At 40.3% G+C, this 20,715-nt stretch overlaps 1 protein-coding gene across 1 annotated transcript in view; it reads right to left on the bottom strand.

The window, feature by feature from the left end:
- Nucleotides 1-20,715, bottom strand: part of NEDD1 (NEDD1 gamma-tubulin ring complex targeting factor) — a 361,264-nt gene that overhangs the window by 317,217 nt on the left and 23,332 nt on the right. The window contains exons 2-5 of the mRNA XM_053719245.1: nucleotides 4,871-5,014; nucleotides 3,111-3,205; nucleotides 2,266-2,382; nucleotides 1,983-2,123 (exon numbers count right to left, since the gene is read on the bottom strand). Of these exons, the coding sequence (XP_053575220.1) occupies nucleotides 1,983-2,123; nucleotides 2,266-2,382; nucleotides 3,111-3,205; nucleotides 4,871-5,014 (497 nt within the window). The remainder of the gene's footprint in view (nucleotides 1-1,982; nucleotides 2,124-2,265; nucleotides 2,383-3,110; nucleotides 3,206-4,870; nucleotides 5,015-20,715) is intronic.

Here is a 20,715-nt window from a genome sequence, read left to right on the forward strand (position 1 = left end):
TAGATAAAGTTTAGTCAAAGCTTAGTCTGGGATTTCACCTGAACTCTTAACTAAGTGTATGTGTATATTCGTCCTAGGTATTCTGTGAGTGTTTCCAACGCCTCTTGTCGGCGTATATGTTCAGCATAAGTTATCATGAGACAGTTCAATGCCCTTTACCAGCATATTAACTGGATATTAACTCAGGATAACTTGATATTAACTCATGTAACAGTTCAATGCCCTTTTACCAGCATATTGACTTGATATAAACTCAGGATAAATTATATACACAACAGTGTAGCACTTGGTTCTAAATAAAATATTTTGATTAGATTTCGTATAAAAATCCTTTTGACTTATTTTTTGTGCTGAGTAATATTTGATATAGTAAAATAAATAAGTCTGGTGAAGGAAAAGCTCATTAGAAATTAATCATCTTGATGTAACAGACATTTATGTTATGAAGAAATAAGATAAGATAAGTTTTCCATTACATGAATTATGATTTCTTAAAGTGGATTAATATTTATCCCTTAGGATTAATACATTTTTGTTAGAGGGACACTAAATGGTTATGAATCCATTGGGAGACAGTCAAGGCATAGATGATAGAAAAGTAATGTTAAAAATATATTTTTTTAAGATCTGCATCCTTCTTTTACCTGTCTCCCTCCCTATTAGTCTGTCTCCTCCACTCAAACACTGTAGCACAGTCTGGTGGAGCCCACCTCTCTTTGTTTCTCTGTGTCTGACTTCCTCTCCCTCAATTAGAAACACATAGTCCATTAATAAAGATTTAAATGACTAGATACTTAGCTGCTCTTCATTAAAGGAGCACAAGAGACAATACAGGAAGAGGCAGCACCACCCAGGCTATAGATTAAATGTTAGAGTGCACTGATGGTGGAAGCCACAGTAAAGACAAAGTAAACCTGTTCACATTCACTCTCCTGTAGCAATGAGAATCTGGAAGTGAACTCCTATTGATTAGCGCATCCTCAGCCTACTAATTTAAAAAAAAAAAAAAAAAAAGACAAAGCAGTTGCATAAATATATTTAATTTTAAACTTTAAAAAGTTGTTTTTTTTGTTTGTTTTTTTTTAAATAGAGCAGACATAGCACTAGTTCCCTGTCCATATACATTTAGCATAAATGTGTGATTCTTAATTACTCCCAAGTAGTATGCAGACAATATAATTATGATTCATTAACCCTTTCATAACCAGGGCCAAGTGTTTAACATCAGAACAAAGTTCCAAAGTAAACACTTGCTTTAAAAATGAAATCACGCAATTGTCAATGCGATCATGTGAGTTCAAGGGTGAGATCGAATCATGGGGGATTGCCACGATGCTAGGCACGCCCTCCAGTCCGTGTTCCTATTCTGAAAACGCAGGATGCCAGATCAGTTAGGACGGTCCATGCCATCCTAACTGCATTAAAGCCCAGCGCTGTAAGGATGGCATGGAACGTCCTAACGCCACTGAGAGGTTAAAATGTCACTTATGTTTTGCAAAATAAGGGATGGTGGGCAATGTCACAATTATTAGCTTATGAAAATATCTATGGTTTTGTTGGGAAAAACTTGAATGTAAACTAATAAGTGCAGATCTTGTATAAGTGTAACCATGCACTGAATTATTCACTAAGTCATTGACACTGTAGAATGATTTAAACATCATTATCATAAACAAATTATTAGGTTATCTGCAGTTCATTCCACCCATAGCAATGAAGATATAAATGTACATAAGATTACCTTCCTTAAAGACTCCAAAAAAGGTAAGCTCTTATTTTTTAAAAAGAGCAGCACTGATTTACGTAGTTATACTGAACTAGATATCAGTTTAAATTCTGTAAACAATTTACCAGTTACACAAATAATCAGTAGCAAAAACAAAACGAAAAAAAATCCAAACATAACGTGAACATCTAGGATGTAAGCTAGATATAAAATACACAATAAAAAGGATTATCATTTAATCAAGGATATTCTGTACCTGGCTGCTTCCATGACCAAAAGGAGTACTGGATAAATTGGTAGTTACATTATGCAATATGATTTCTCCACTCATAGAGCCTGAGGCAACATAGGAGTCATTCCCATTAAATGTAACACAAGTTACTTCATCCTTGTGATCCTAGAAGAGATTGACTGAAATAAGACGGGAGAAACAAATACATTTCTTCTCAAATATATCCTGAAACTCCAAGCAGCTACTGAAATATTCAGAGCTTTAGGCTATTTAATACTATTTTAAGCTTTGTAACTGTAAAACTTACCTTTAGAGATCGATGAAGTCTTTTAGCTTTCAAATCCCAGATATTTACAGTATTATCAAGACCTCCACTGACTACATATTGAGAGCTGGAATTCAGATTTACACAGGTCTGTTTTCTCTAAGGGATTACAAAAAAAAAAAGTCAAAGTGATTATAAAATGTCTCCATGGACACAGTGTAACCTTGATCACCTATCTCGTTATTTTTTTTTTCCAAAATTCTTATAACATCTGACTGCAGCAGCATTATTGTCTACCATTCCATATTTCAGCTTCAAAACCCAGTGCCCACAATTTCTGAAAAAGTGTTCAGGGATTTTGTATTAGTTCTAAAAGAGATAAAAGGTTTGTAATTAAATTAAGCCTAAATTATACAAAACATTCTGCAAAAGCTGGCCAATTTGAATTTGTTTTACTACATATCTTTAAACACTGCATTTTCAGCTTTGATTTTAACCCTGGGGCAATGCTGCTATGGTGCCCAAAAAAGTGTAGATGCTTTTCTCATAGAAATCTTTTACTATCATTACACACATAAGCTATTGAAAAACTTCTCCAATATTTCAGTCTTTCCAACAGGCTGCATTTAGGCTGATGGAATTTTTTAATCATGAGGAAATCTCTCATCCTGTAAAATCAAATGGATACACACAATATTTTAGTTCACATTTAATTCCGTCAGCACTGAAATAACTGGACCTTATGCTATAGACAAAACAGAGCAGAACAGTTTCTCCAAAAACGGTTTATGCACAGGTTGCAGAATCCAACCAACAGGTTTATTCAACTATTTAAATCACAAAACTATCAAGGGTGCATTTTAGTTTTTTTTTTGTTTAATACTTACTCCTTCTGCAAGCTCCAAAAGAGGAACAGGCTTTGATTTGTAGCTTGAAACCACTATTTTATCACCACTACCAGAAGCAGTGACCAGAAAATGATCTGAACATTTAGTTATGGACAACAATATATCATTTATTAAAAGTTTTCTTTAACATTTTAATGCTACTCAGCCAGCATAATTAAAGGGACATTCCAGCCAAAACTGAAATGTACTTCATTGTATTTTACTTTTGAATTTTAAATATGCATGCATTAAATAAAAATGGTTTCTAATAAAAGCTATCACTGTTTTAAGGAAGAGCTTTTACTGTGCATGTGAAGAATATCTAAAATATGCTTCATACACCAGCATTTAAAATGTGTATACTTATATAGTCTGCGGTGCCTTGCATTGTGTTGGTGATGGCATAATTTACAAGATACACCCAACTGCAAGTTCTCTGAAAATGCACATTGCTTAAAATGCCGGTGTCAGAAGCATATGTAGATATGCTTTATATGCACGAGCACCGTAAAAACAATGATAGCTTTTAAAAGAAGCATTTTTGCTAATGTATGTATATTGCAAAAACGCTTTTATTCAAAAAGTGAAAAGCACCGATGTGCATTTCAATTTTGGCTGGAACGTCCCTTTAAAGTTCAAAGCAAGGCAAATTAAACACTACCAGCAGATTATCTAATTTGGGTATATACTACATAACATAATACAATTTGTAACCTTAAGATATAAGATTGTATCAGATATCTATGTAACAATATCGTTAATTTTAAGAATCAAATAAAAGCAGAAAAAAATACTACTTACATTTCTTATATTAAGAGGATTCTTTAATAAAAGCATACATTAACACTGCATAATAAACAAAACAAAAAGGATGAGAAAAATAGATGAAATTCCCAGCACACACATTGAAAATATAAAATAGGTGTTTCAGGTAATTCATAATATAAAAAGGCAGCACACATATTCTTTAAAAAAATGTATTACTTAACACATTTTCCAAGGTTTCAGATCATACTTGTGCCTTTCTCAAGGTTCTATAAAAGTACAAAAAACTTTTATGGTGTCCTTCGCACCTCCTTGTAAAAACTGTGGTAGATCAAACTGGGCAGCCCCCCCAGGAGCCAATCACCGCCACTTGGAGTCAAGTGATCATAGTGACAATCATGTGACATTCTGTATGCACGGATGTTTAGATTATGGACATATGCTTGCATCCTGAAGGGGTTAAATCATTAGCTTTAATAAAATTGAAATATGTATAATGCTAGCAATTATATTATTATTTCATACTCCATTGTAATGTGTGCTGTCAATCATGTAGGTCATGACATATTTCATGTCAAAAATACAATTTATGGTGCCACTGTTTATGTCAAGTATTATATCATTATTAACAAAAAGAAAAAAAAATATCTTGGCTATTGAACCTGTAAATGAGAATTTTAACTTGAGTAGTATTTTATTCCCAATGAATTCCTTAGCATTTTAGAATACATTTGTGCTCAACTTTTTGAACCAATGCATAAAAAAATATAACAAATACAAAAAAAAAATGTTTTTTACGGTGCATATAATACACTACTAGTATTTTATCTCAAATATTTTAGTAAATTCTGTGCTTCCAAGGCTCAAAATCGTTATAAGAAAAGAACAAATGAACTCCCTCTGTTTTTTAAAAAAAAAAAATTTATGAAATATGGCAAACCCTATAAGAAATTGTCTCATCAAAACCTATACATAATGCACCTGTCAAAGGATACTGTTACTACTCCAGCACAAGGATGATACAGAATGTGATGTACTATGTGGGTTGAACTGCTCCACAACAGTCATGGACGAGGAATCCCATATTTTAACATCGTCTCCTGCTGAAGCAAACCTGAATCCTTCCTGCATGTCTACACCTGAGGACAATAAAACAAGTAGGATTTATGGGCAAATAAGAGAAACAAAGCATTCTTAACACTCAGAAAATGATACATTTGAAAACCATTTAATCTCATTATTATTTTCTTTGTGACACACATTTAGAAAGGCCACTCTAGATGTGAGAGAAACAACTGTAAACATATTTTAAATAAGCCCTTTCCCTTTAAACTCCAACAGGAGATAGATATATTTTGAATTGCAGTCATCAGCAAAGAGCTTAACACATTTGATATCCCAAACGTAGAAGCAAAAGAAGCTGTAGATCATTGATTTCTGGGATATTTCAAGCCCTAGTCAGACCTACTAAGCCATGATCTCCCCAAAAATAATCACTTGTATGTATTTTACCAGGTTATAGTCTTTAATTTGTAATAACGTCTATTACTTTAATTTTGCATTTAAAAGAAAGCCAATTTTTCCATGCTTTGGTTTGATACATAATGTAAAATCTGTCAAACGTGAAATTTTGTCAGCATTGTCTATAAATATTGTTTCATCATATTTTTATTATACTCTTTGTATTACTTGTGCATTCTGGAACTCTTGCTCTGTTTGCTACAAGCTCACTTCTTTTCACTATCTCTTTATCACCCACTACCTCAACCTTATCTCACAGAACCTTGGTTGTCTCTCAGACACTTTCTCCCCTGCTGCATTGTCACATGGAGTCTCCACTTCAGTCACACCCCCTAGGCCTGGAAACAGACAAGGTGGTGGTGTAGGTATTTTACTTTCCTCTCATTGCACCTTTTACCAAATACAACCCATCTCTTCCCTCATATTTTCTTCCTTTGAAAGCCACATGATTTGCTTGTTCTCTCCTCTCTCTATGTGTTGCGGAGATTATATATATATATATATATCCCCCGTGCTCCCCAACTCTCTGACATGATCATTTTGCTGCTTATTTCCTCTCTTCATATACCCCTGCCCTCATTCTTTGAGATTTCATCCTCCCCGTTGATAATCCTACTAGCCCTGGAGCAAAACAAATTCTCCAGCTTACTTTATGTTACAATCTATTATCTCACAATGGACAGACTCTCCCTCTCACAAAAATGGACACTCCCTTGATCTGATTTTCAGCATCGATGCACTCTCTCAAACTTCACAAATTCCCCTTTTCCACTTTCTGACCATCATCTCCTCAATTGCAACAGCACAGCTCTTCCTACTACTGTCCCTCATAACAAACGCCACAGAAGCATTAAGTCACAGGATGCACAACAACTGTCAAACCTCTGCTTTCTTCCATCTCCTTTTCCTGCCCTGACCAATCTGTCACTACAACTCAACTCTTGCATCAGTCCCAGACAATCTGGTCCCTTCTATCATAGGAACTGTAGAAAACAACAATCCACTCCTTCAAAATACATAAAAGTAAAACTTTATTCAGTAAGTTTAAAAAAAGCATAGAAAAACTCCAATACATCCTCATAGCAGGTGCAGCACTAGGGCTTACGAGTTTCGGCTGTCTAGCCGTAATCATAGCCTGTTAGTGCTGTGCCTTACACTCGTATTTAAAAACACACAAAGCAAGCCAATTGGCTCAACTGCAAACTTAAATTAAAAAACAAATTACGCCCACTAAATTAACCATTTCAAAGCTAGCTATATGCAAGAGGGAAAAACCATGAAGATTACTCATGACAGAATGCGAACTACATACTCTTAATGACATGGTATAAACATCATTATTAATAAAAACAGAATTTATGCTTACCTGATAAATTATCTCTTCCCCAACAGGAAATGGCAAAGAGTCCCAGCAAAGCTGGCCATATAGTCCCTCCTAGGCTCCGCCCACCCCAGTCATTCGATCGACGGACAGGAGGAAAAAATAGGAGAAACCATAGGGTGTCGTGGTGACTGTAGTTAAAGAAAATAATTCATCGGACCTGATTAAAAAAACAGGGCGGGCCGTGGACCGGACACAGCGTTGGAGAAAGTAATTTATCAGGTAAGCATAAATTCTGTTTTCTCCAACATTGGTGTGTCCGGTCCACGGCGTCATCCTTACTTGTGGGAACCAATACCAAAGCTTTAGGACACGGATGAAGGGAGGGAGCAAATCAGTTCACCTAAACGGAAGGCACCACGGCTTGCAAAACCTTTCTCCCAAAAATAGCCTCCGAAGAAGCAAAAGTATCAAATTTGTAAAATTTGGCAAAAGTGTGCAGTGAAGACCAAGTCGCTGCCTTACATATCTGATCAACAGAAGCCTCATTCTTGAAGGCCCATGTGGAAGCTACAGCCCTAGTGGAGTGAGCTGTGATTCTTTCAGGAGGCTCATAAGCCAATCGGATGATGCTTTTAAGCCAAAAGGAAAGAGGTAGAAGTTGCTTTTTGACCTCTCCTTTTACCAGAATAGACGACAAACAGAGAAGAAGTTTGTCTGAACTCTTTTGTAGCTTCTAAGTAGAACTTTAGAGCACGGACTACATCTAAATTGTGTAGCAAACGTTCCTTCTTTGAAACTGGATCCGGACACAAAGGTGGTACAACTATCTCCTGATTAATATTTTTGTTGGAAACAACCTTTGGTAGAAAACCAGGCTTAGTACGCAGAACAACCTTATCTGAATGGAACACCAGATAGGGTGGAGTACACTGTAGAGCAGATAACTCAGAAACTCTTCTAGCAGAAGAAATAGCAACCAAAAACAAAACTTTCCAAGATAACAACTTAATATCTATGGAATGTAAAGGTTCAAACGGAACCCCTTGAAGAACTGAAAGAACTAGATTTAAACTCCAGGGAGGAGTCAAAGGTCTGTAAACAGGCTTGATCCTAACCAAAGCCTGAACAAATGCTTGAACATCTGGCACAACTGCAAGTCGTTTGTGTAGTAGGACAGATAAAGCAGAAATCTGTCCCCTTAGAGAACTCGCAGATAATCCTTTCTCCAAACCTTCTTGTAGAAAGGAAAGAATCCTAGGAATCTTTATCTTATTCCATGGGAATCCCTTGGATTCACGCCAGCAGATATATCTTTTCCATATTTTATGGTAAATCTTTCTAGTTACCGGTTTTCTGGCTTGAACCAGAGTATCTATCACGGAATCTGAAAACCCACGCTTTGATAGAATCAAGCGTTCAATCTCCAAGCCGTCAGCTGGAGGGAGACCAGATTTGGATGTTCGAATGGACCCTGAACAAGAAGGACCTGTCTCAAAGGTAGCTTCCATGGTGGAACCGATGACATATTCACCAGGTCTGCATACCAAGTCCTGCGTGGCCACGCAGGAGCTATCAAGATCACCGAGGCCCTCTCCTGTTTGATCCTGGCTACCAGCCTGGGAATAAGAGGAAACGGTGGAAACACATAAGCTAGGTTGAAGGTCCAAGGCGCTACTAGTGCATCCACTAGAGTCGCCTTGGGATCCCTGGATCTGGACCCGTAGCAAGGAACCTTGAAGTTCTGACGAGAAGCCATCAGATCCATATCTGGAATGCCCCATAGTTGCGTCAACTGGGCAAAGATCTCCGGGTGGAGTTCCCACTCCCCCGGATGGAATGTCCGACGACTCAAATAATCCGCTTCCCAGTTTTCCACACCTGGAATGTGGATCGCAGATAGGTGGCAGGAGTGATTCTCCGCCCATTGTATTATTTTGGTCACTTCTTTCATCGCCAGGGAACTCCTTGTTCCCCCCTGATGATTGAGATACGCAACAGTCGTCATGTTGTCTGACTGGAATCTTATGAATCTGGCCTTTGCTAGCTGAGGCCAAGCCCTGAGAGCATTGAATATCGCTCTTAGTTCCAGAATGTTTATCGGGAGAAGAGACTTTCAGGGATTCCCAGACCGCGCCCCAGCCCACTAGGCTGGTGTCGGTCGTGACGATGACCCACTCTGGACTGCAGAAGCTCATTCCCTGGGATAGGTGATCCTGGGTTAGCCACCAACGGAGTGAGTCTCTGGTCTTCTGATCTACTTGAATCACTGGAGACAAGTCTGTATAGTCCTCATTCCACTGTTTCAGCATGCACAGTTGTAATGGTCTTAGATGAATTCGCGCAAAAGGAACTATGTCCATTGCTGCAACCATCAAACCTACTACTTCCATGCACTGAGCTACGGAAGGACGAGGAATAGAATGAAGAACTTGACAAGCGTTTAGAAGTTTTGACTTTCTGACTTCTGTCAAGAAAATCCTCATTTCTAAGGAATCTATTATTGTTCCCAAGAAGGGAACTCTTGTCGACGGAGACAGGGAACTCTTTTCTATGTTCACCTTCCAACCGTGAGATCTGAGAAAGGCCAGAACGATGTCTGAGTGAGCCTTTGCCTTTGAAAGAGACGACGCTTGTACTTGAATGTCGTCCAAGTACGGTACTACTGCAATGCCCCTTGGTCTTAGAACCGCTAGAAGGGATCCGAGTACCTTTGTGAAAATCCTTGGAGCAGTGGCTAACCCGAATGGGAGTGCCACAAACTGGTAATGTTTGTCCAGAAAAGCGAACCTTAGGAACTGATGATGTTCTTTGTGGATAGGGATATGTAGATACGCATCCTTTAGATCCACGGTAGTCATAAATTGACCTTCCTGAATTGTGGGTAGAATCGTTCGAATGGTTTCCATCTTGAACGATGGTACTCTGAGAAATTTGTTTAGGATCTTTAAAACCAGGATTGGTCTGAAAGTTCCCTCTTTTTTGGGAACTACAAACAGATTTGAGTAAAATCCCATTAATTGTTCCGCCGTTGGAACTGGGTGTATCACCCCCATCTTTAACAGGTCTTCTACACAATGTAAGAATGCCTGTCTCTTTATTTGGTTTGAGGATAAGTGAGACATGTGGAACCTTCCCCTTGGGGGTAGTTCCTTGAATTCCAGAAGATAACTCTTCGAAACTATTTCTAGCGTCCAGGGATCCTGAACATCTCTTGCCCAAGCCTGAGCAAAGAGAGAGAGTCTGCCCCCCACTAGATCCGGTCCCGGATCGGGGGTTACTCCTTCATGCTGATTTGTTAACAGCGGCAGGCTTCTTGGCCTGCTTACCCTTGTTCCAGCCTTGCATCGGTTTCCAGGCTGGTTTGGTCTGTGAGGTATTACCCTCTTGCTTAGAGGATGCAGAATTAGAGCCCGGTCCGTTCCTGAAATTACGAAAGGAACGAAAATTAGACTTATTCTTGGCTTTGAAAGGCCTATCTTGTGGGAGGGCGTGGCCCTTTCCCCCAGTGATGTCTGAGATAATCTCTTTCAATTCTGGCCCAAAGAGAGTTTTACCCTTGAAGGGGATATTAAGCAATTTTGTCTTGGATGATACATCCGCTGACCAAGACTTTAGCCAAAGCGCTCTGTGCGTCACAATGGCAAACCCCGAATTTTTTGCCGCTAATCTAGCTATTTGCAAAGCGGCATCTAAAATAAAGGAGTTAGCCAACTTAAGTGCGTGAACTCTGTCCATAACCTCCTCATATGGAGTCTCTCTACTGAGCGACTTTTCTAGTTCCTCGAACCAGAACCACGCTGCTGTAGTGACAGGAACAATGCACGAAATGGGTTGAAGAAGGTAACCTTGCTGTATAAAAATCTTTTTAAGCAAACCCTCCAATTTTTTATCCATAGGATCTTTGAAAGCACAATTATCCTCGATAGGAATAGTAGTGCGCTTGTTTAGAGTAGAAACTGCCCCCTCGACCTTAGGGACTGTCTGCCATAAGTCCTTTCTGGGGTCGACCATAGGAAATAATTTCTTAAATATAGGAGGGGGAACAAAAGGTATGCCGTGCTTCTCCCATTCCTTATTCACTATGTCCGCCATCCGCTTGGGTATAGGAAAAGCGTCGGGGTGCACCGGAACCTCTAGGAACTTGTCCATCTTGCATAATTTTTCTGGAATGACCAGGTTGTCACAATCATCCAGAGTAGATAACACCTCCTTAAGCAGTGCGCGGAGATGTTCTAATTTAAATTTAAATGTCACAACATCAGGTTCAGCCTGTTGGGAAATTTTTCCTGAATCTGAAATTTCCCCATCTGACAAAACCTCCCTCATGGCTCCTTCAGATTGGTGTGAGGGTATGACAGAACAATTATCATCAGCGCCCTCCTGCTCTTCAGTGTTTAAAACAGAGCAATCGCGCTTTCTCTGATATGCAGGCATTTTGGATAAAATATTTGCTATGGAGTTATCCATTACAGCCGTCAATTGTTGCATGGTAATAAGCATTGGCGCGCTAGAAGTACTAGGGGCCTCCTGCGTGGGCAAAACTGGTGTAGACACAGAAGGAGATGATGTAGAACCATGTCTACTCCCTTCATCTGAAGAATCATCTTGGGCAACTTAATTATCTGTGACAGTACTGTCCTTACTTTGTTTGGACGCTTTGGCACAATTATCACATAATTTAGAAGGGGGAGACACATTGACTTTCATACATATAGAACATAGCTTATCTGAAGGCACAGACATGTTAAACAGGCTTAAACTTGTCAGTAAAACACAAAAAACGTTTTAAAACAAAACCGTTACTGTCTCTTTAAATTTTAAACAGAGCACACTTTATTACTGAATATGTGAAAAAATATGAAGGAATTGTTCAAAATTTACCAAAATTCCACCACAGTGTCTTAAAGCATTAAAAGTATTGCACACCAATTTTCAGAGCTTTAACCCTTAAGATAACGAAACCGGAGCCGGTTACAGTTTTAACCCCTCTACAGTCCCAGCTACAGCCTTTGCTGCGACTCTACCAAGCCCAGAGGGGAATACGATACCAAATGACGCCTTCTAGGAACTTTTCCAACTATTTTCAGGTCCTCACACATGCATCTTCATGTCTTGCTCTCAAAAACAACTGCGCAGTAATGGCGCGAAAATGAGGCTCAGCCTACAACTGGGAAGGCCCTTCCTGACTGGAAAAGGTGTCTAACATAGTGCCTGACGTTAAAAAACGTTCCCCAAGTTTATATATGTGAAAAACCAGCATAAACATGTATAAAATGCCCAAATAAAGCAATCGATTTTGCCCATAAAAGTGTCTACCAGTTTTATAGCCCATATTAAGCCCTTTATTCTGCTTGAGACGAAGAAAATGGCTTACCCCATGAGGGGAAATGACAGCCTTCCAGCATTACACAGTCTTATTAGAAATATGGCTAGTCATACCTTAAGCAGAAAAGTCTGCTAACTGTTTCCCCCAACTGAAGTTACTTCATCTCAACAGTCCTATGTGGAAACAGCAAAGGATTTTAGTTACTGTCTGCTAAAATCATCTTCCTCTCACAAACAGAATTCTTCATCTTTTTCTGTTTCAGAGTAAATAGTACATACCAGCACTATTTTAAAATAACAAACTCTTGATAGTAGAATAAAAAACAACAACTAAACACCACATACTCTTAACCATCTCCGTGGAGATGTTGCCTGTGCAACGGCAAAGAGAATGACTGGGGTGGGCGGAGCCTAGGAGGGACTATATGGCCAGCTTTGCTGGGACTCTTTGCCATTTCCTGTTGGGGAAGAGATATTCCCACAAGTAAGGATGACGCCGTGGACCGGACACACCAATGTTGGAGAAAACAAGTGCATACCTGTCCAATTGGAGCACAAAATAAATAATTGTGGCACATCTTGTTGAAAAAGGCTGGGCAAATTCAGTCAACTGCTAACCACATACATAAATATAAATGCACAGCACCGGCATGGACACTAATAAGCCACAACTAAAGACTCCCATGGGATATGTTGAAGTGATCAGTGTATGGTCTTACTAGCCCAGGAGTCCAGGGACAATAACCCGCCCAGCAATTTAGGAGTTTAATTCTTTAACAGTAAGAGGTGTATATTACACAAAGGAGATTCAAGCAAAGAGAGAAACCAACATCTGAATGTCTATAGACCCAGTGAGTAAACTACTCCCAATAGTTTATCATATCATATTTGGTATTAAATCTGCATGGTACTCTGGTGTCTAGCTTAGCTTAAACATCCAGTAAATTTCCCTTTTGGCTAGAAGCTGATCTAAGTTACCACCTCTCTTGGGCAGCATCACTTTCTCTATGGAATACCATCTGAAAGTGTTTCGGTTACCATTGTGATTTCTCTAGAAATGTTGGACCAGTGGTGGGGATGCTTTGCCCACATAAATAGTGGACAAATGCTCTCTTATTCTGGATCTTATGTCTCTAGACCCGAGACCCACGTACTGCAAATTACACAGAGTACAAGTGATCAGATAGTTTTCATAGCTCGTGGTACAGTTGAGGCATGACTGTATGTCAAAGCTTTTACCATTGGCAGATGAAACCAAATTCTTAGTGATATGTACGTACTCACAAGGCCTGCATCGGCTACTGCCACATTTGTACACGCCGACATGTCTCAGCCAGGAGCTATTGGTACTTGGAATATGCCTTAGCTGAGTAGGTGCCAAAATGCCCCCCAAGGTTCTGCTTTTCCTATAGGAACACTTAATGCCCGTGTCTACAGCACTGACTAAATGGTCACCCGCTGCTAGGAGAGGGAAGTGCTTTTTGACTATTCTGCAAACCTGTTGGTACTATGTGCTAAACTCAGTAACGAAGTGGACCACTTCAAATTTTTCTGAAGGTTTAACTCTGTCCTTTTCTCCCGAAAGGGTTTCTCTCGGGGTAAACTCTACTGCTTTCCTGGCTCTCAATATGTCATGTGCTGGATATTTCCTCTCCCAAAGCCTTTTAGTTAATTTGTTTGATTCTCTATCAAAGTCTGTGGGACTGGAGCAATTTCTTTTAATTCTTGTAAATTGTGCCTTAGGGACTGCAAATCTGATCTGTTTCGGATGGAAACTACTGCCGTGCAAAAGGGTGTTTCCTGTTATGGGCTTGCGGTACACATTTGTAGATACTTCTCGTCCCTTAACTCCTGTAAGGGTCAAATGTGAAACCCAAGCCCACATCACTGCAATTCAGATAATCAATAAAAAGTGGTATATCATTGTGATCCCATGTCCACATGAACAGGAGATCATCAATGTACCTTTTATACAGTTTGATGTTTTTCTTGAACGAGTTCCTATCTCCAAAGATGCAGTCTTACTCCCACCAACCTAGATACAGGTTGGAGTAAGATGGGGCAAACTTTGCCCCCATGGCCTACCGTAACTCTGGAGATAGAACTCTCCCTCAAACTTGAAAAAAATGTGGGTGAGGAGAAAGCGAACCACTCACAATGAAGGTCTGAAATTCTGGTGAAAAATCACTATATATGTATAAAAAGAGATGGCTTCAGAACCCTTATCATGCAGTATCGATGAGTACAATGCCACTGCATCCACTGTGAGCCAGGTATAGCCATCACTCCACTCAAAGTTTTTGAGAATATTAATGACATGCTTAGTGTCCCTGATGTAAGAGACAAGCAACAGTACCATAGGATGCAGGATAGAATCCACCCACTGTGAGAGGTGCTCCAATAAGGAGCCAATCCCACTAACAATGGGCATTCCCCAAACATTGGCCAGGCTTTTATGATCTTTTGGAAGATGGTGGAACCAGGGGGTCTTGGGATATTTCACTTCCAGATAATCCACCGTCTGGTCATCCAGGAACCCGTTCCCTACCATCATCCAAAATGTGTCTGTTCATGTCTGAACCTGCTAGTGGGGTGTCGCAAGTATTTGATAATCATGGCTGTTATGTAATTGGCATTGCGCTTCTATCACATAGTCAGCTTTATTCATAACAACTACTGCACCAAATTTGTCGGCAGTGCGTATCACCAAATCACGATTATTCTTCAATTGTGCCAGAGCCCTTTTTTGTTTAAAAGTGAGATTGTGTTCAGTGTTGTTGACACTGTTCTCTAACCGGACAAGATCAGTTTCTATTCTGTGTTGAAGTCTCTAGCACACTGCCTCTGCTGTGAATAGGATAGAATCTCAACTTGTTTTTCAAAGTCAGGCCCTTATTTACTGTACCCAAAGTTGTACTGGGTTCATTTTCAAGAATCTGTAATGTAACCACATCACATCAAAATTCTGGACCTTGTTTGTTGTAGGCAGGGGTTGTGTATCTGTAGATTCCATAGTAGTGTGTCCCCCCAAAAAAAAAAAATATTTCTTTAGCGTTATATTTCTAATTAGACGATTGACATGCAAGAGTGTTTGAAATACATTAAAATTGGTGGTTGGAGAAAAGCCTAAGCCAAAGGCAAGAATGTTAAACTGCTCTGCTGAAAGCCTTTCTAAAGAGAGATTGATCACATTATTTATTATTTGCATTTTGTCTGTGGACGGTGCCACCTGAACTGATACCTCCCCTGGGTGTTCTGCGTTTGTCCCCCACTGTTCAATTGATCTTGGGCCTGTGGAAAAAACGGTTTAAGGTCTGAATGTGGAATATTGGTAGTATATATGAGGAGGTGGGCCTGTAGTACTTGGCAATGTGTCTCTTGTTCAGTTCTAATAATCTCTTTGGGTCTAACTACTTGCTCTACAGAGGGAATAACCTTGTTTTTTAATATCCCTACAGTAAAAAAAAAAAAATTATACATTTTTTTATGCTGGTTTGTTACCTCTGTGTCTGCGATTGCCTCTTCTCTGATAAATGGAAAATTGGTTACGCCTAAACTCCCCCCGTTGTTTAAGATTCCAAATATAGACTGAGTTTGTCTGATAGTCAGAACGGTCCCTTAAGAATTTAGAGTGCTTGTTCACCATGACCAGGCTTTTACCTCTAGCTACCATACCCCTTAAAATGGAATCAAATTTTACAAATTAATATAAATACGTTTGTCCATCTCTAGTTGTGAATCAATTTTCTCTTTCTTAATGACATCCAACTGCTTTAGTTTGTAATTTCTCAACATTATCAGAAGTCTTGATGAACAATATGACAGAATGTCATTCCAACCCTTGATAAAATCCTTATCACGCTGATCCACGTCAAAGGTGGGGAATTTGTACACTCTCAGACCTCTGGGAATCATTCCTCCTTCCATAAATTTGTCAAAAGGCCCAAATGTCACACTGTGTTTTACATTCTTTAAGAAGTAAAGTTTCCATGGATTCAAACAGGGTGCTCAAACAGGATGCTCAGGTTTATTCTCTAACTTGATCTTGTCAGGTTAGAGCACAGTGTCAACAACAACACTAAACACAATCTCACTTTTTTTTTTTTTTTTTTAAAAAACAGACAGTTGTAATCAGAAAAAAAGCAGTTTACAGAGATAAATATGTCAGGAATGATTACATTAGTAACTGTACAATTTCGATCTGCTCTTCTTCACATAGCTTTAAGGTTCTTCAGATAAAGTTGAGGTAAGTCCATCTGTTATTTTGAAGCTGGTTTCTGAGTCTGTACTTTTGTACAAAGAGCGGTTTAGTACTTGGATGCTGAACACAATAGACATAACATCAAACCTTTTATAACAATAAAACAATAGTGCACCCCTGTGAATTAACACACCTGGCAGAAGACACTGAAGGCTTGGTACGTTTACCTACCGAAGAATAAAGGAAATGAAGGAGAAAGTGATAATTAAGAGAAGGAGGGAGAGTGGGGGAAAGAAAAAAAAAAAGGGGGAGCGGGGAAGTGAATGCATGGGGCTAGACTACAGATGCTGTCAAGACCAGTCCATTATACTCCAGATAGCCCTAGGGGCCCCTACCTTCCCAGGTAAGTAGCATATATGCATGAGTGGCCAATGTACTTATTTTAAGATAGTGGTACCTCTCCAAACCAAGCAGATCGCGGACCTGGGCCTTCCATTCAGCCAAATTTGGGACTTGTAAATTCCAATGTTTTGGAATGAGGCTTTTGGCGCCATTCAGCATCACAAGGAACAGACGCTGTTTCGCCTCTTGGTTATTTTGGACAGATTTTGGTATATTAAATAGTTTGGGCCGGGGGGCAGAATGATGTTCAAGAGTCTACTACTCTCTAGGAATATGCTTTCCCAAAAGGGTCGGATAAGGGGGCATGCCCACCAGATATGCAAAAAGGACCCCTCCTCTCCGCAGCCTCTCCAGAACTCCCCACTGGTGCATGGGTAGATTTTTGTTTAGCCTTTGGGGGTTAAATACCAGAGACTTAGAAATTTATAGTACATTTCCTGTAGCCTCGAAAAAAAACATTTTTAGCCAGGCTTTAGTGTCAATCTCTGAGCCTAATTCTCTACACCAAGTGTCTACATAGGGTGGCAAAACAGTCTCAATTCTTTACTATGGTTAGTAAAGAATTGCGTCACTCGAAACCAAGAGGAAAACATCCCACTCACCCAAATCCCTGGATTTTGGGTTTCCCCTGTCGTAGGGCATTTGTTATAGTTACTGTCGACAAGGGGTATGACGAACCCAGTGTATGGGTTTTGTTCGCCATCCCATTGTCTGGGTTCTCATGTACTGGGGTTACGGGTGAATGAGTAGTAGAAATCAGACTTTCCACTCGTATCAATTTGTCCCAGATTTGGAAGGCATCCTTTAGCAAGGGGTATTGGTTAATAAGACTGGGGTGACACAAAGGTGATACCTACGTGAGCGAGCCTACGTTGCCCCTCTGCAAGATCTCATTATGCAGCCCTATCCACGCCCTACTACTGGAACATTTGCACAACTCGTCTAGGTGCTGGAGACCTATGGCCTTACGATACTCATCTAACCTGGGAATCCCCAATCCCCCCTATCTCTAGGGAGGTGGATAGTTTTCCTACCGATTCTTGGTTTTAGACCGTTGCAGACATACAAATCAATTTCAGATTGTATCTGATGGATAAGGTGCGTTGTGGACGAGAGCGGAAATGCCTGCATCACGTATAGTACCCTTGGCAATATATTCATTTTTACGACGTGAATGCGTCCCATCCACAAAATATTTTTAATTTTTCCAATTTGCCATGTCTCTTGGGACTTCGTCTCTTATACGCTTATAGTTTAGGTTTACCAAGTCTTTAATAGAGGGAGTCAGAGTGATGCCCAGGTATTTTAATGGGTTTGAGGCGATCTTGGAGGACACTGCAAGTGTAAAGTTTCAAATGTGGGTGGGGATTCTGTTATATCTAGGATCTCTGACTTTGCTGGGTTAAGAAGGAAGTCTGATACTCTGCCATAGCCTTCGATTTCCGACAGATGCCTGCAGGGAGGGGATGGTGTCAGTCAGGGTTAGTAGGATGTCGTCAGCGTACATTGCCAACTTATGATCCTTTTGCCCAACCCAGACGCCTTATATATTGACATTAGCGTAAATCTTACTAGCCAGGACTTCTATCGTGAGCGAGAATATTAGAGGGGAGAGGGGACCCCTGCCTTGTGCTGTTGGTAATCTGGAATGTCTTGGAGAACATGCCATTTACACGGACCCTAGCGTTAGGAGACGAGTAGACCGAGAACACTCTATTGATAAAATTCGAACCAAATCCTAGTTTCTCTAGGGTAAGTCGCATAAAACGACCAGTTAACCCGGTTTGAACGCCTTTTCAGCGCCCGTCGACACTACCGTCAGTGGGATAGAATTGGCGAGTGCATATGAGATCAGCTGTATCACTTTAAGAGTATTGTCTCGAGCCTCTCGGGCAGGAATGAACCCCACCTGGTCTGTAGATACAAGTTGAGGCAGGTACTTGTTAAGTCTGCTGTCTATTATTTTGGCTAGTATCTTGACGTCACAAGGATATTGGTCTGTAGTTGCTGGGTAGATTCTCAGGTTTATTCGGTTTGGAAATAACTGACTGAGATAAAGGCTTCCAACATTGTAACAGGCAAAGTCGGAGCCTTATATAGTTGGTTGAAGATTTGAAGCAAATTGGGTACCAACACATCTGAAAATGTCTTATAATACCTTACACCGAACCCATCTGGGCCTGGACTTTTGCCTGCTGGAAGGTCTTGGGTCTGGTGTGAACGGCTCCAAGGGAGCTGCCGGATACCTGTGTTGAAGTCTCTAATCCCTCTGTGTTATGCCCAGCTGTCGATGTGTGATAGGTGAGGGCCAGTCGTGGGGTTGAGAGAGAAATTGCAGATATCTGATTAGGCCCAAAGGCGCAGTCCGCGCTTGTATCTGAGCCGTTAAGCGTTGCATCAGATTGGTGACCCCTAATTGTGTCGGATCCTCAGTTTTGTAGCTAGACCCCAGCCAGGGTGCCTTAGGATAGTGGTGGTTCTTTGTCGCTTTCCAGCAGCTTTAAACTTATGTGAGAGCGTTTGGGATATCAGAGAACTGTTAATGTAAAGCCATTAGCTAGCGTGGCTAGGCTCCGCCCCCCCAACACAATCTCACTTTTAAACAAAAAAGGGCTCTGGCACAAATGAAGAATAATCATGATTTGGTGATACGCACCGCTGATAAAGGTGGTGCGGTAGTTGTTATGAATAAAGCGGACTATGTGATAGAAGCGCAACGCCAATTACATTACAGCCATGATTATCAAATATTTGACAGAGACCTCACTAGCAGGTTCAGACATGAACTGATACACATTTTGAATGATGGTGGGGAACAGGGGTTCCTGGATGACCAGACGGTGGATTATCTGGATGTGAAATATCCCAAGACCCCTGGTTCCACCATCTTCCAAAAGTTCATAAAGGTCTGGTCAATGTCCAGGGACGGCCCATTGTGAGTGGGATTGACTCCTTATTGGAGCACCTCTCACAGTGGGTGGATTCTATCCTGCAACCTATGGTACTGTCGCTTGTCTCTTGCATCAGGGAAACTAAGCATGTCATTAATATTCTAAAAAAACTTTGAGTGGAGTGATGGCTATACCTGGCTCACAGTGGATGCAGTGGCATTGTACTCATCCATACCCCATGATAAGGATACTAAAGCCATCTCTTTCTTTCTATACAGATATAGTGATTTTTCACCAGAATTTCAGACCTTCATTGTGAGAGTGGTTCGCTTTCTCCTCGACCACATTTTTTTCAAGTTTGAGGGAGAGTTCTATCTCCAGAGATGCGGTACGGCCATGGGGGCGAAGTTCACCCCATCTTACACCAACCTGTATCTAGGTTGGTGGGAGTAAGACCGCATCTTTAGAGATAGGAACCCGTTCAAGAAAAAGATCAAACTGTATAAAAGGTACATTGATGATCTCCTGTTCGTGTGGACAGGGGATCATAATGATATACCACTTTTTCTTGATTATCTGAATTGCAGTGATGTGGGCTTGCATTTCACATTTGAAATGAATCCAATTGAAATAAATTTCTTGGATTTGACCCTTACAGGAGTTAAGGGACAAGCAGTATCTACAAATGTGTACCGGAAGCCCATAACAGGAAACACCCTTTTGCATGGCAGTAGTTGTCATCCGAAAGACAGATCAGATTTGCAGTCGCTAAGGCACAATATACAAGAATTAAAAGAAATTGCTCCAGTCCCACAGACTTTGATAGAGAAGCAAACAAATTAACTAAAAGACTTTGGGAGAGGAAATATGCCGCACATGTTAAACCTTCAGAAAAATTTGAAGGGGTCCACTTCGTTTAGCACATAGTACCAACAGGTTTGCAGAATAGTCAAAAAGCACTTCCCTCTCCTAGCAGCGGGTGACCATTTAGTCAATGCTGTAGACACGGGCATTAAGTGTTCCTATAGGAAAAGCAGAACCTTGGGGGGCATTTTGGCACCTACTCAGCTAAGGCATAGTCCAAGTACCAATAGCTCCTGGCTGAGACATGTCGGCGTGTACAAATGTGGCAGTAGCCGATGCAGGCCTTGTGAGAACGTACATATCACTAAGAAT

The sequence above is a fragment of the Bombina bombina genome, chromosome 6 (genome assembly GCF_027579735.1).
Source record: "Bombina bombina isolate aBomBom1 chromosome 6, aBomBom1.pri, whole genome shotgun sequence".
NCBI classification, from domain to species: domain Eukaryota; kingdom Metazoa; phylum Chordata; class Amphibia; order Anura; family Bombinatoridae; genus Bombina; species Bombina bombina.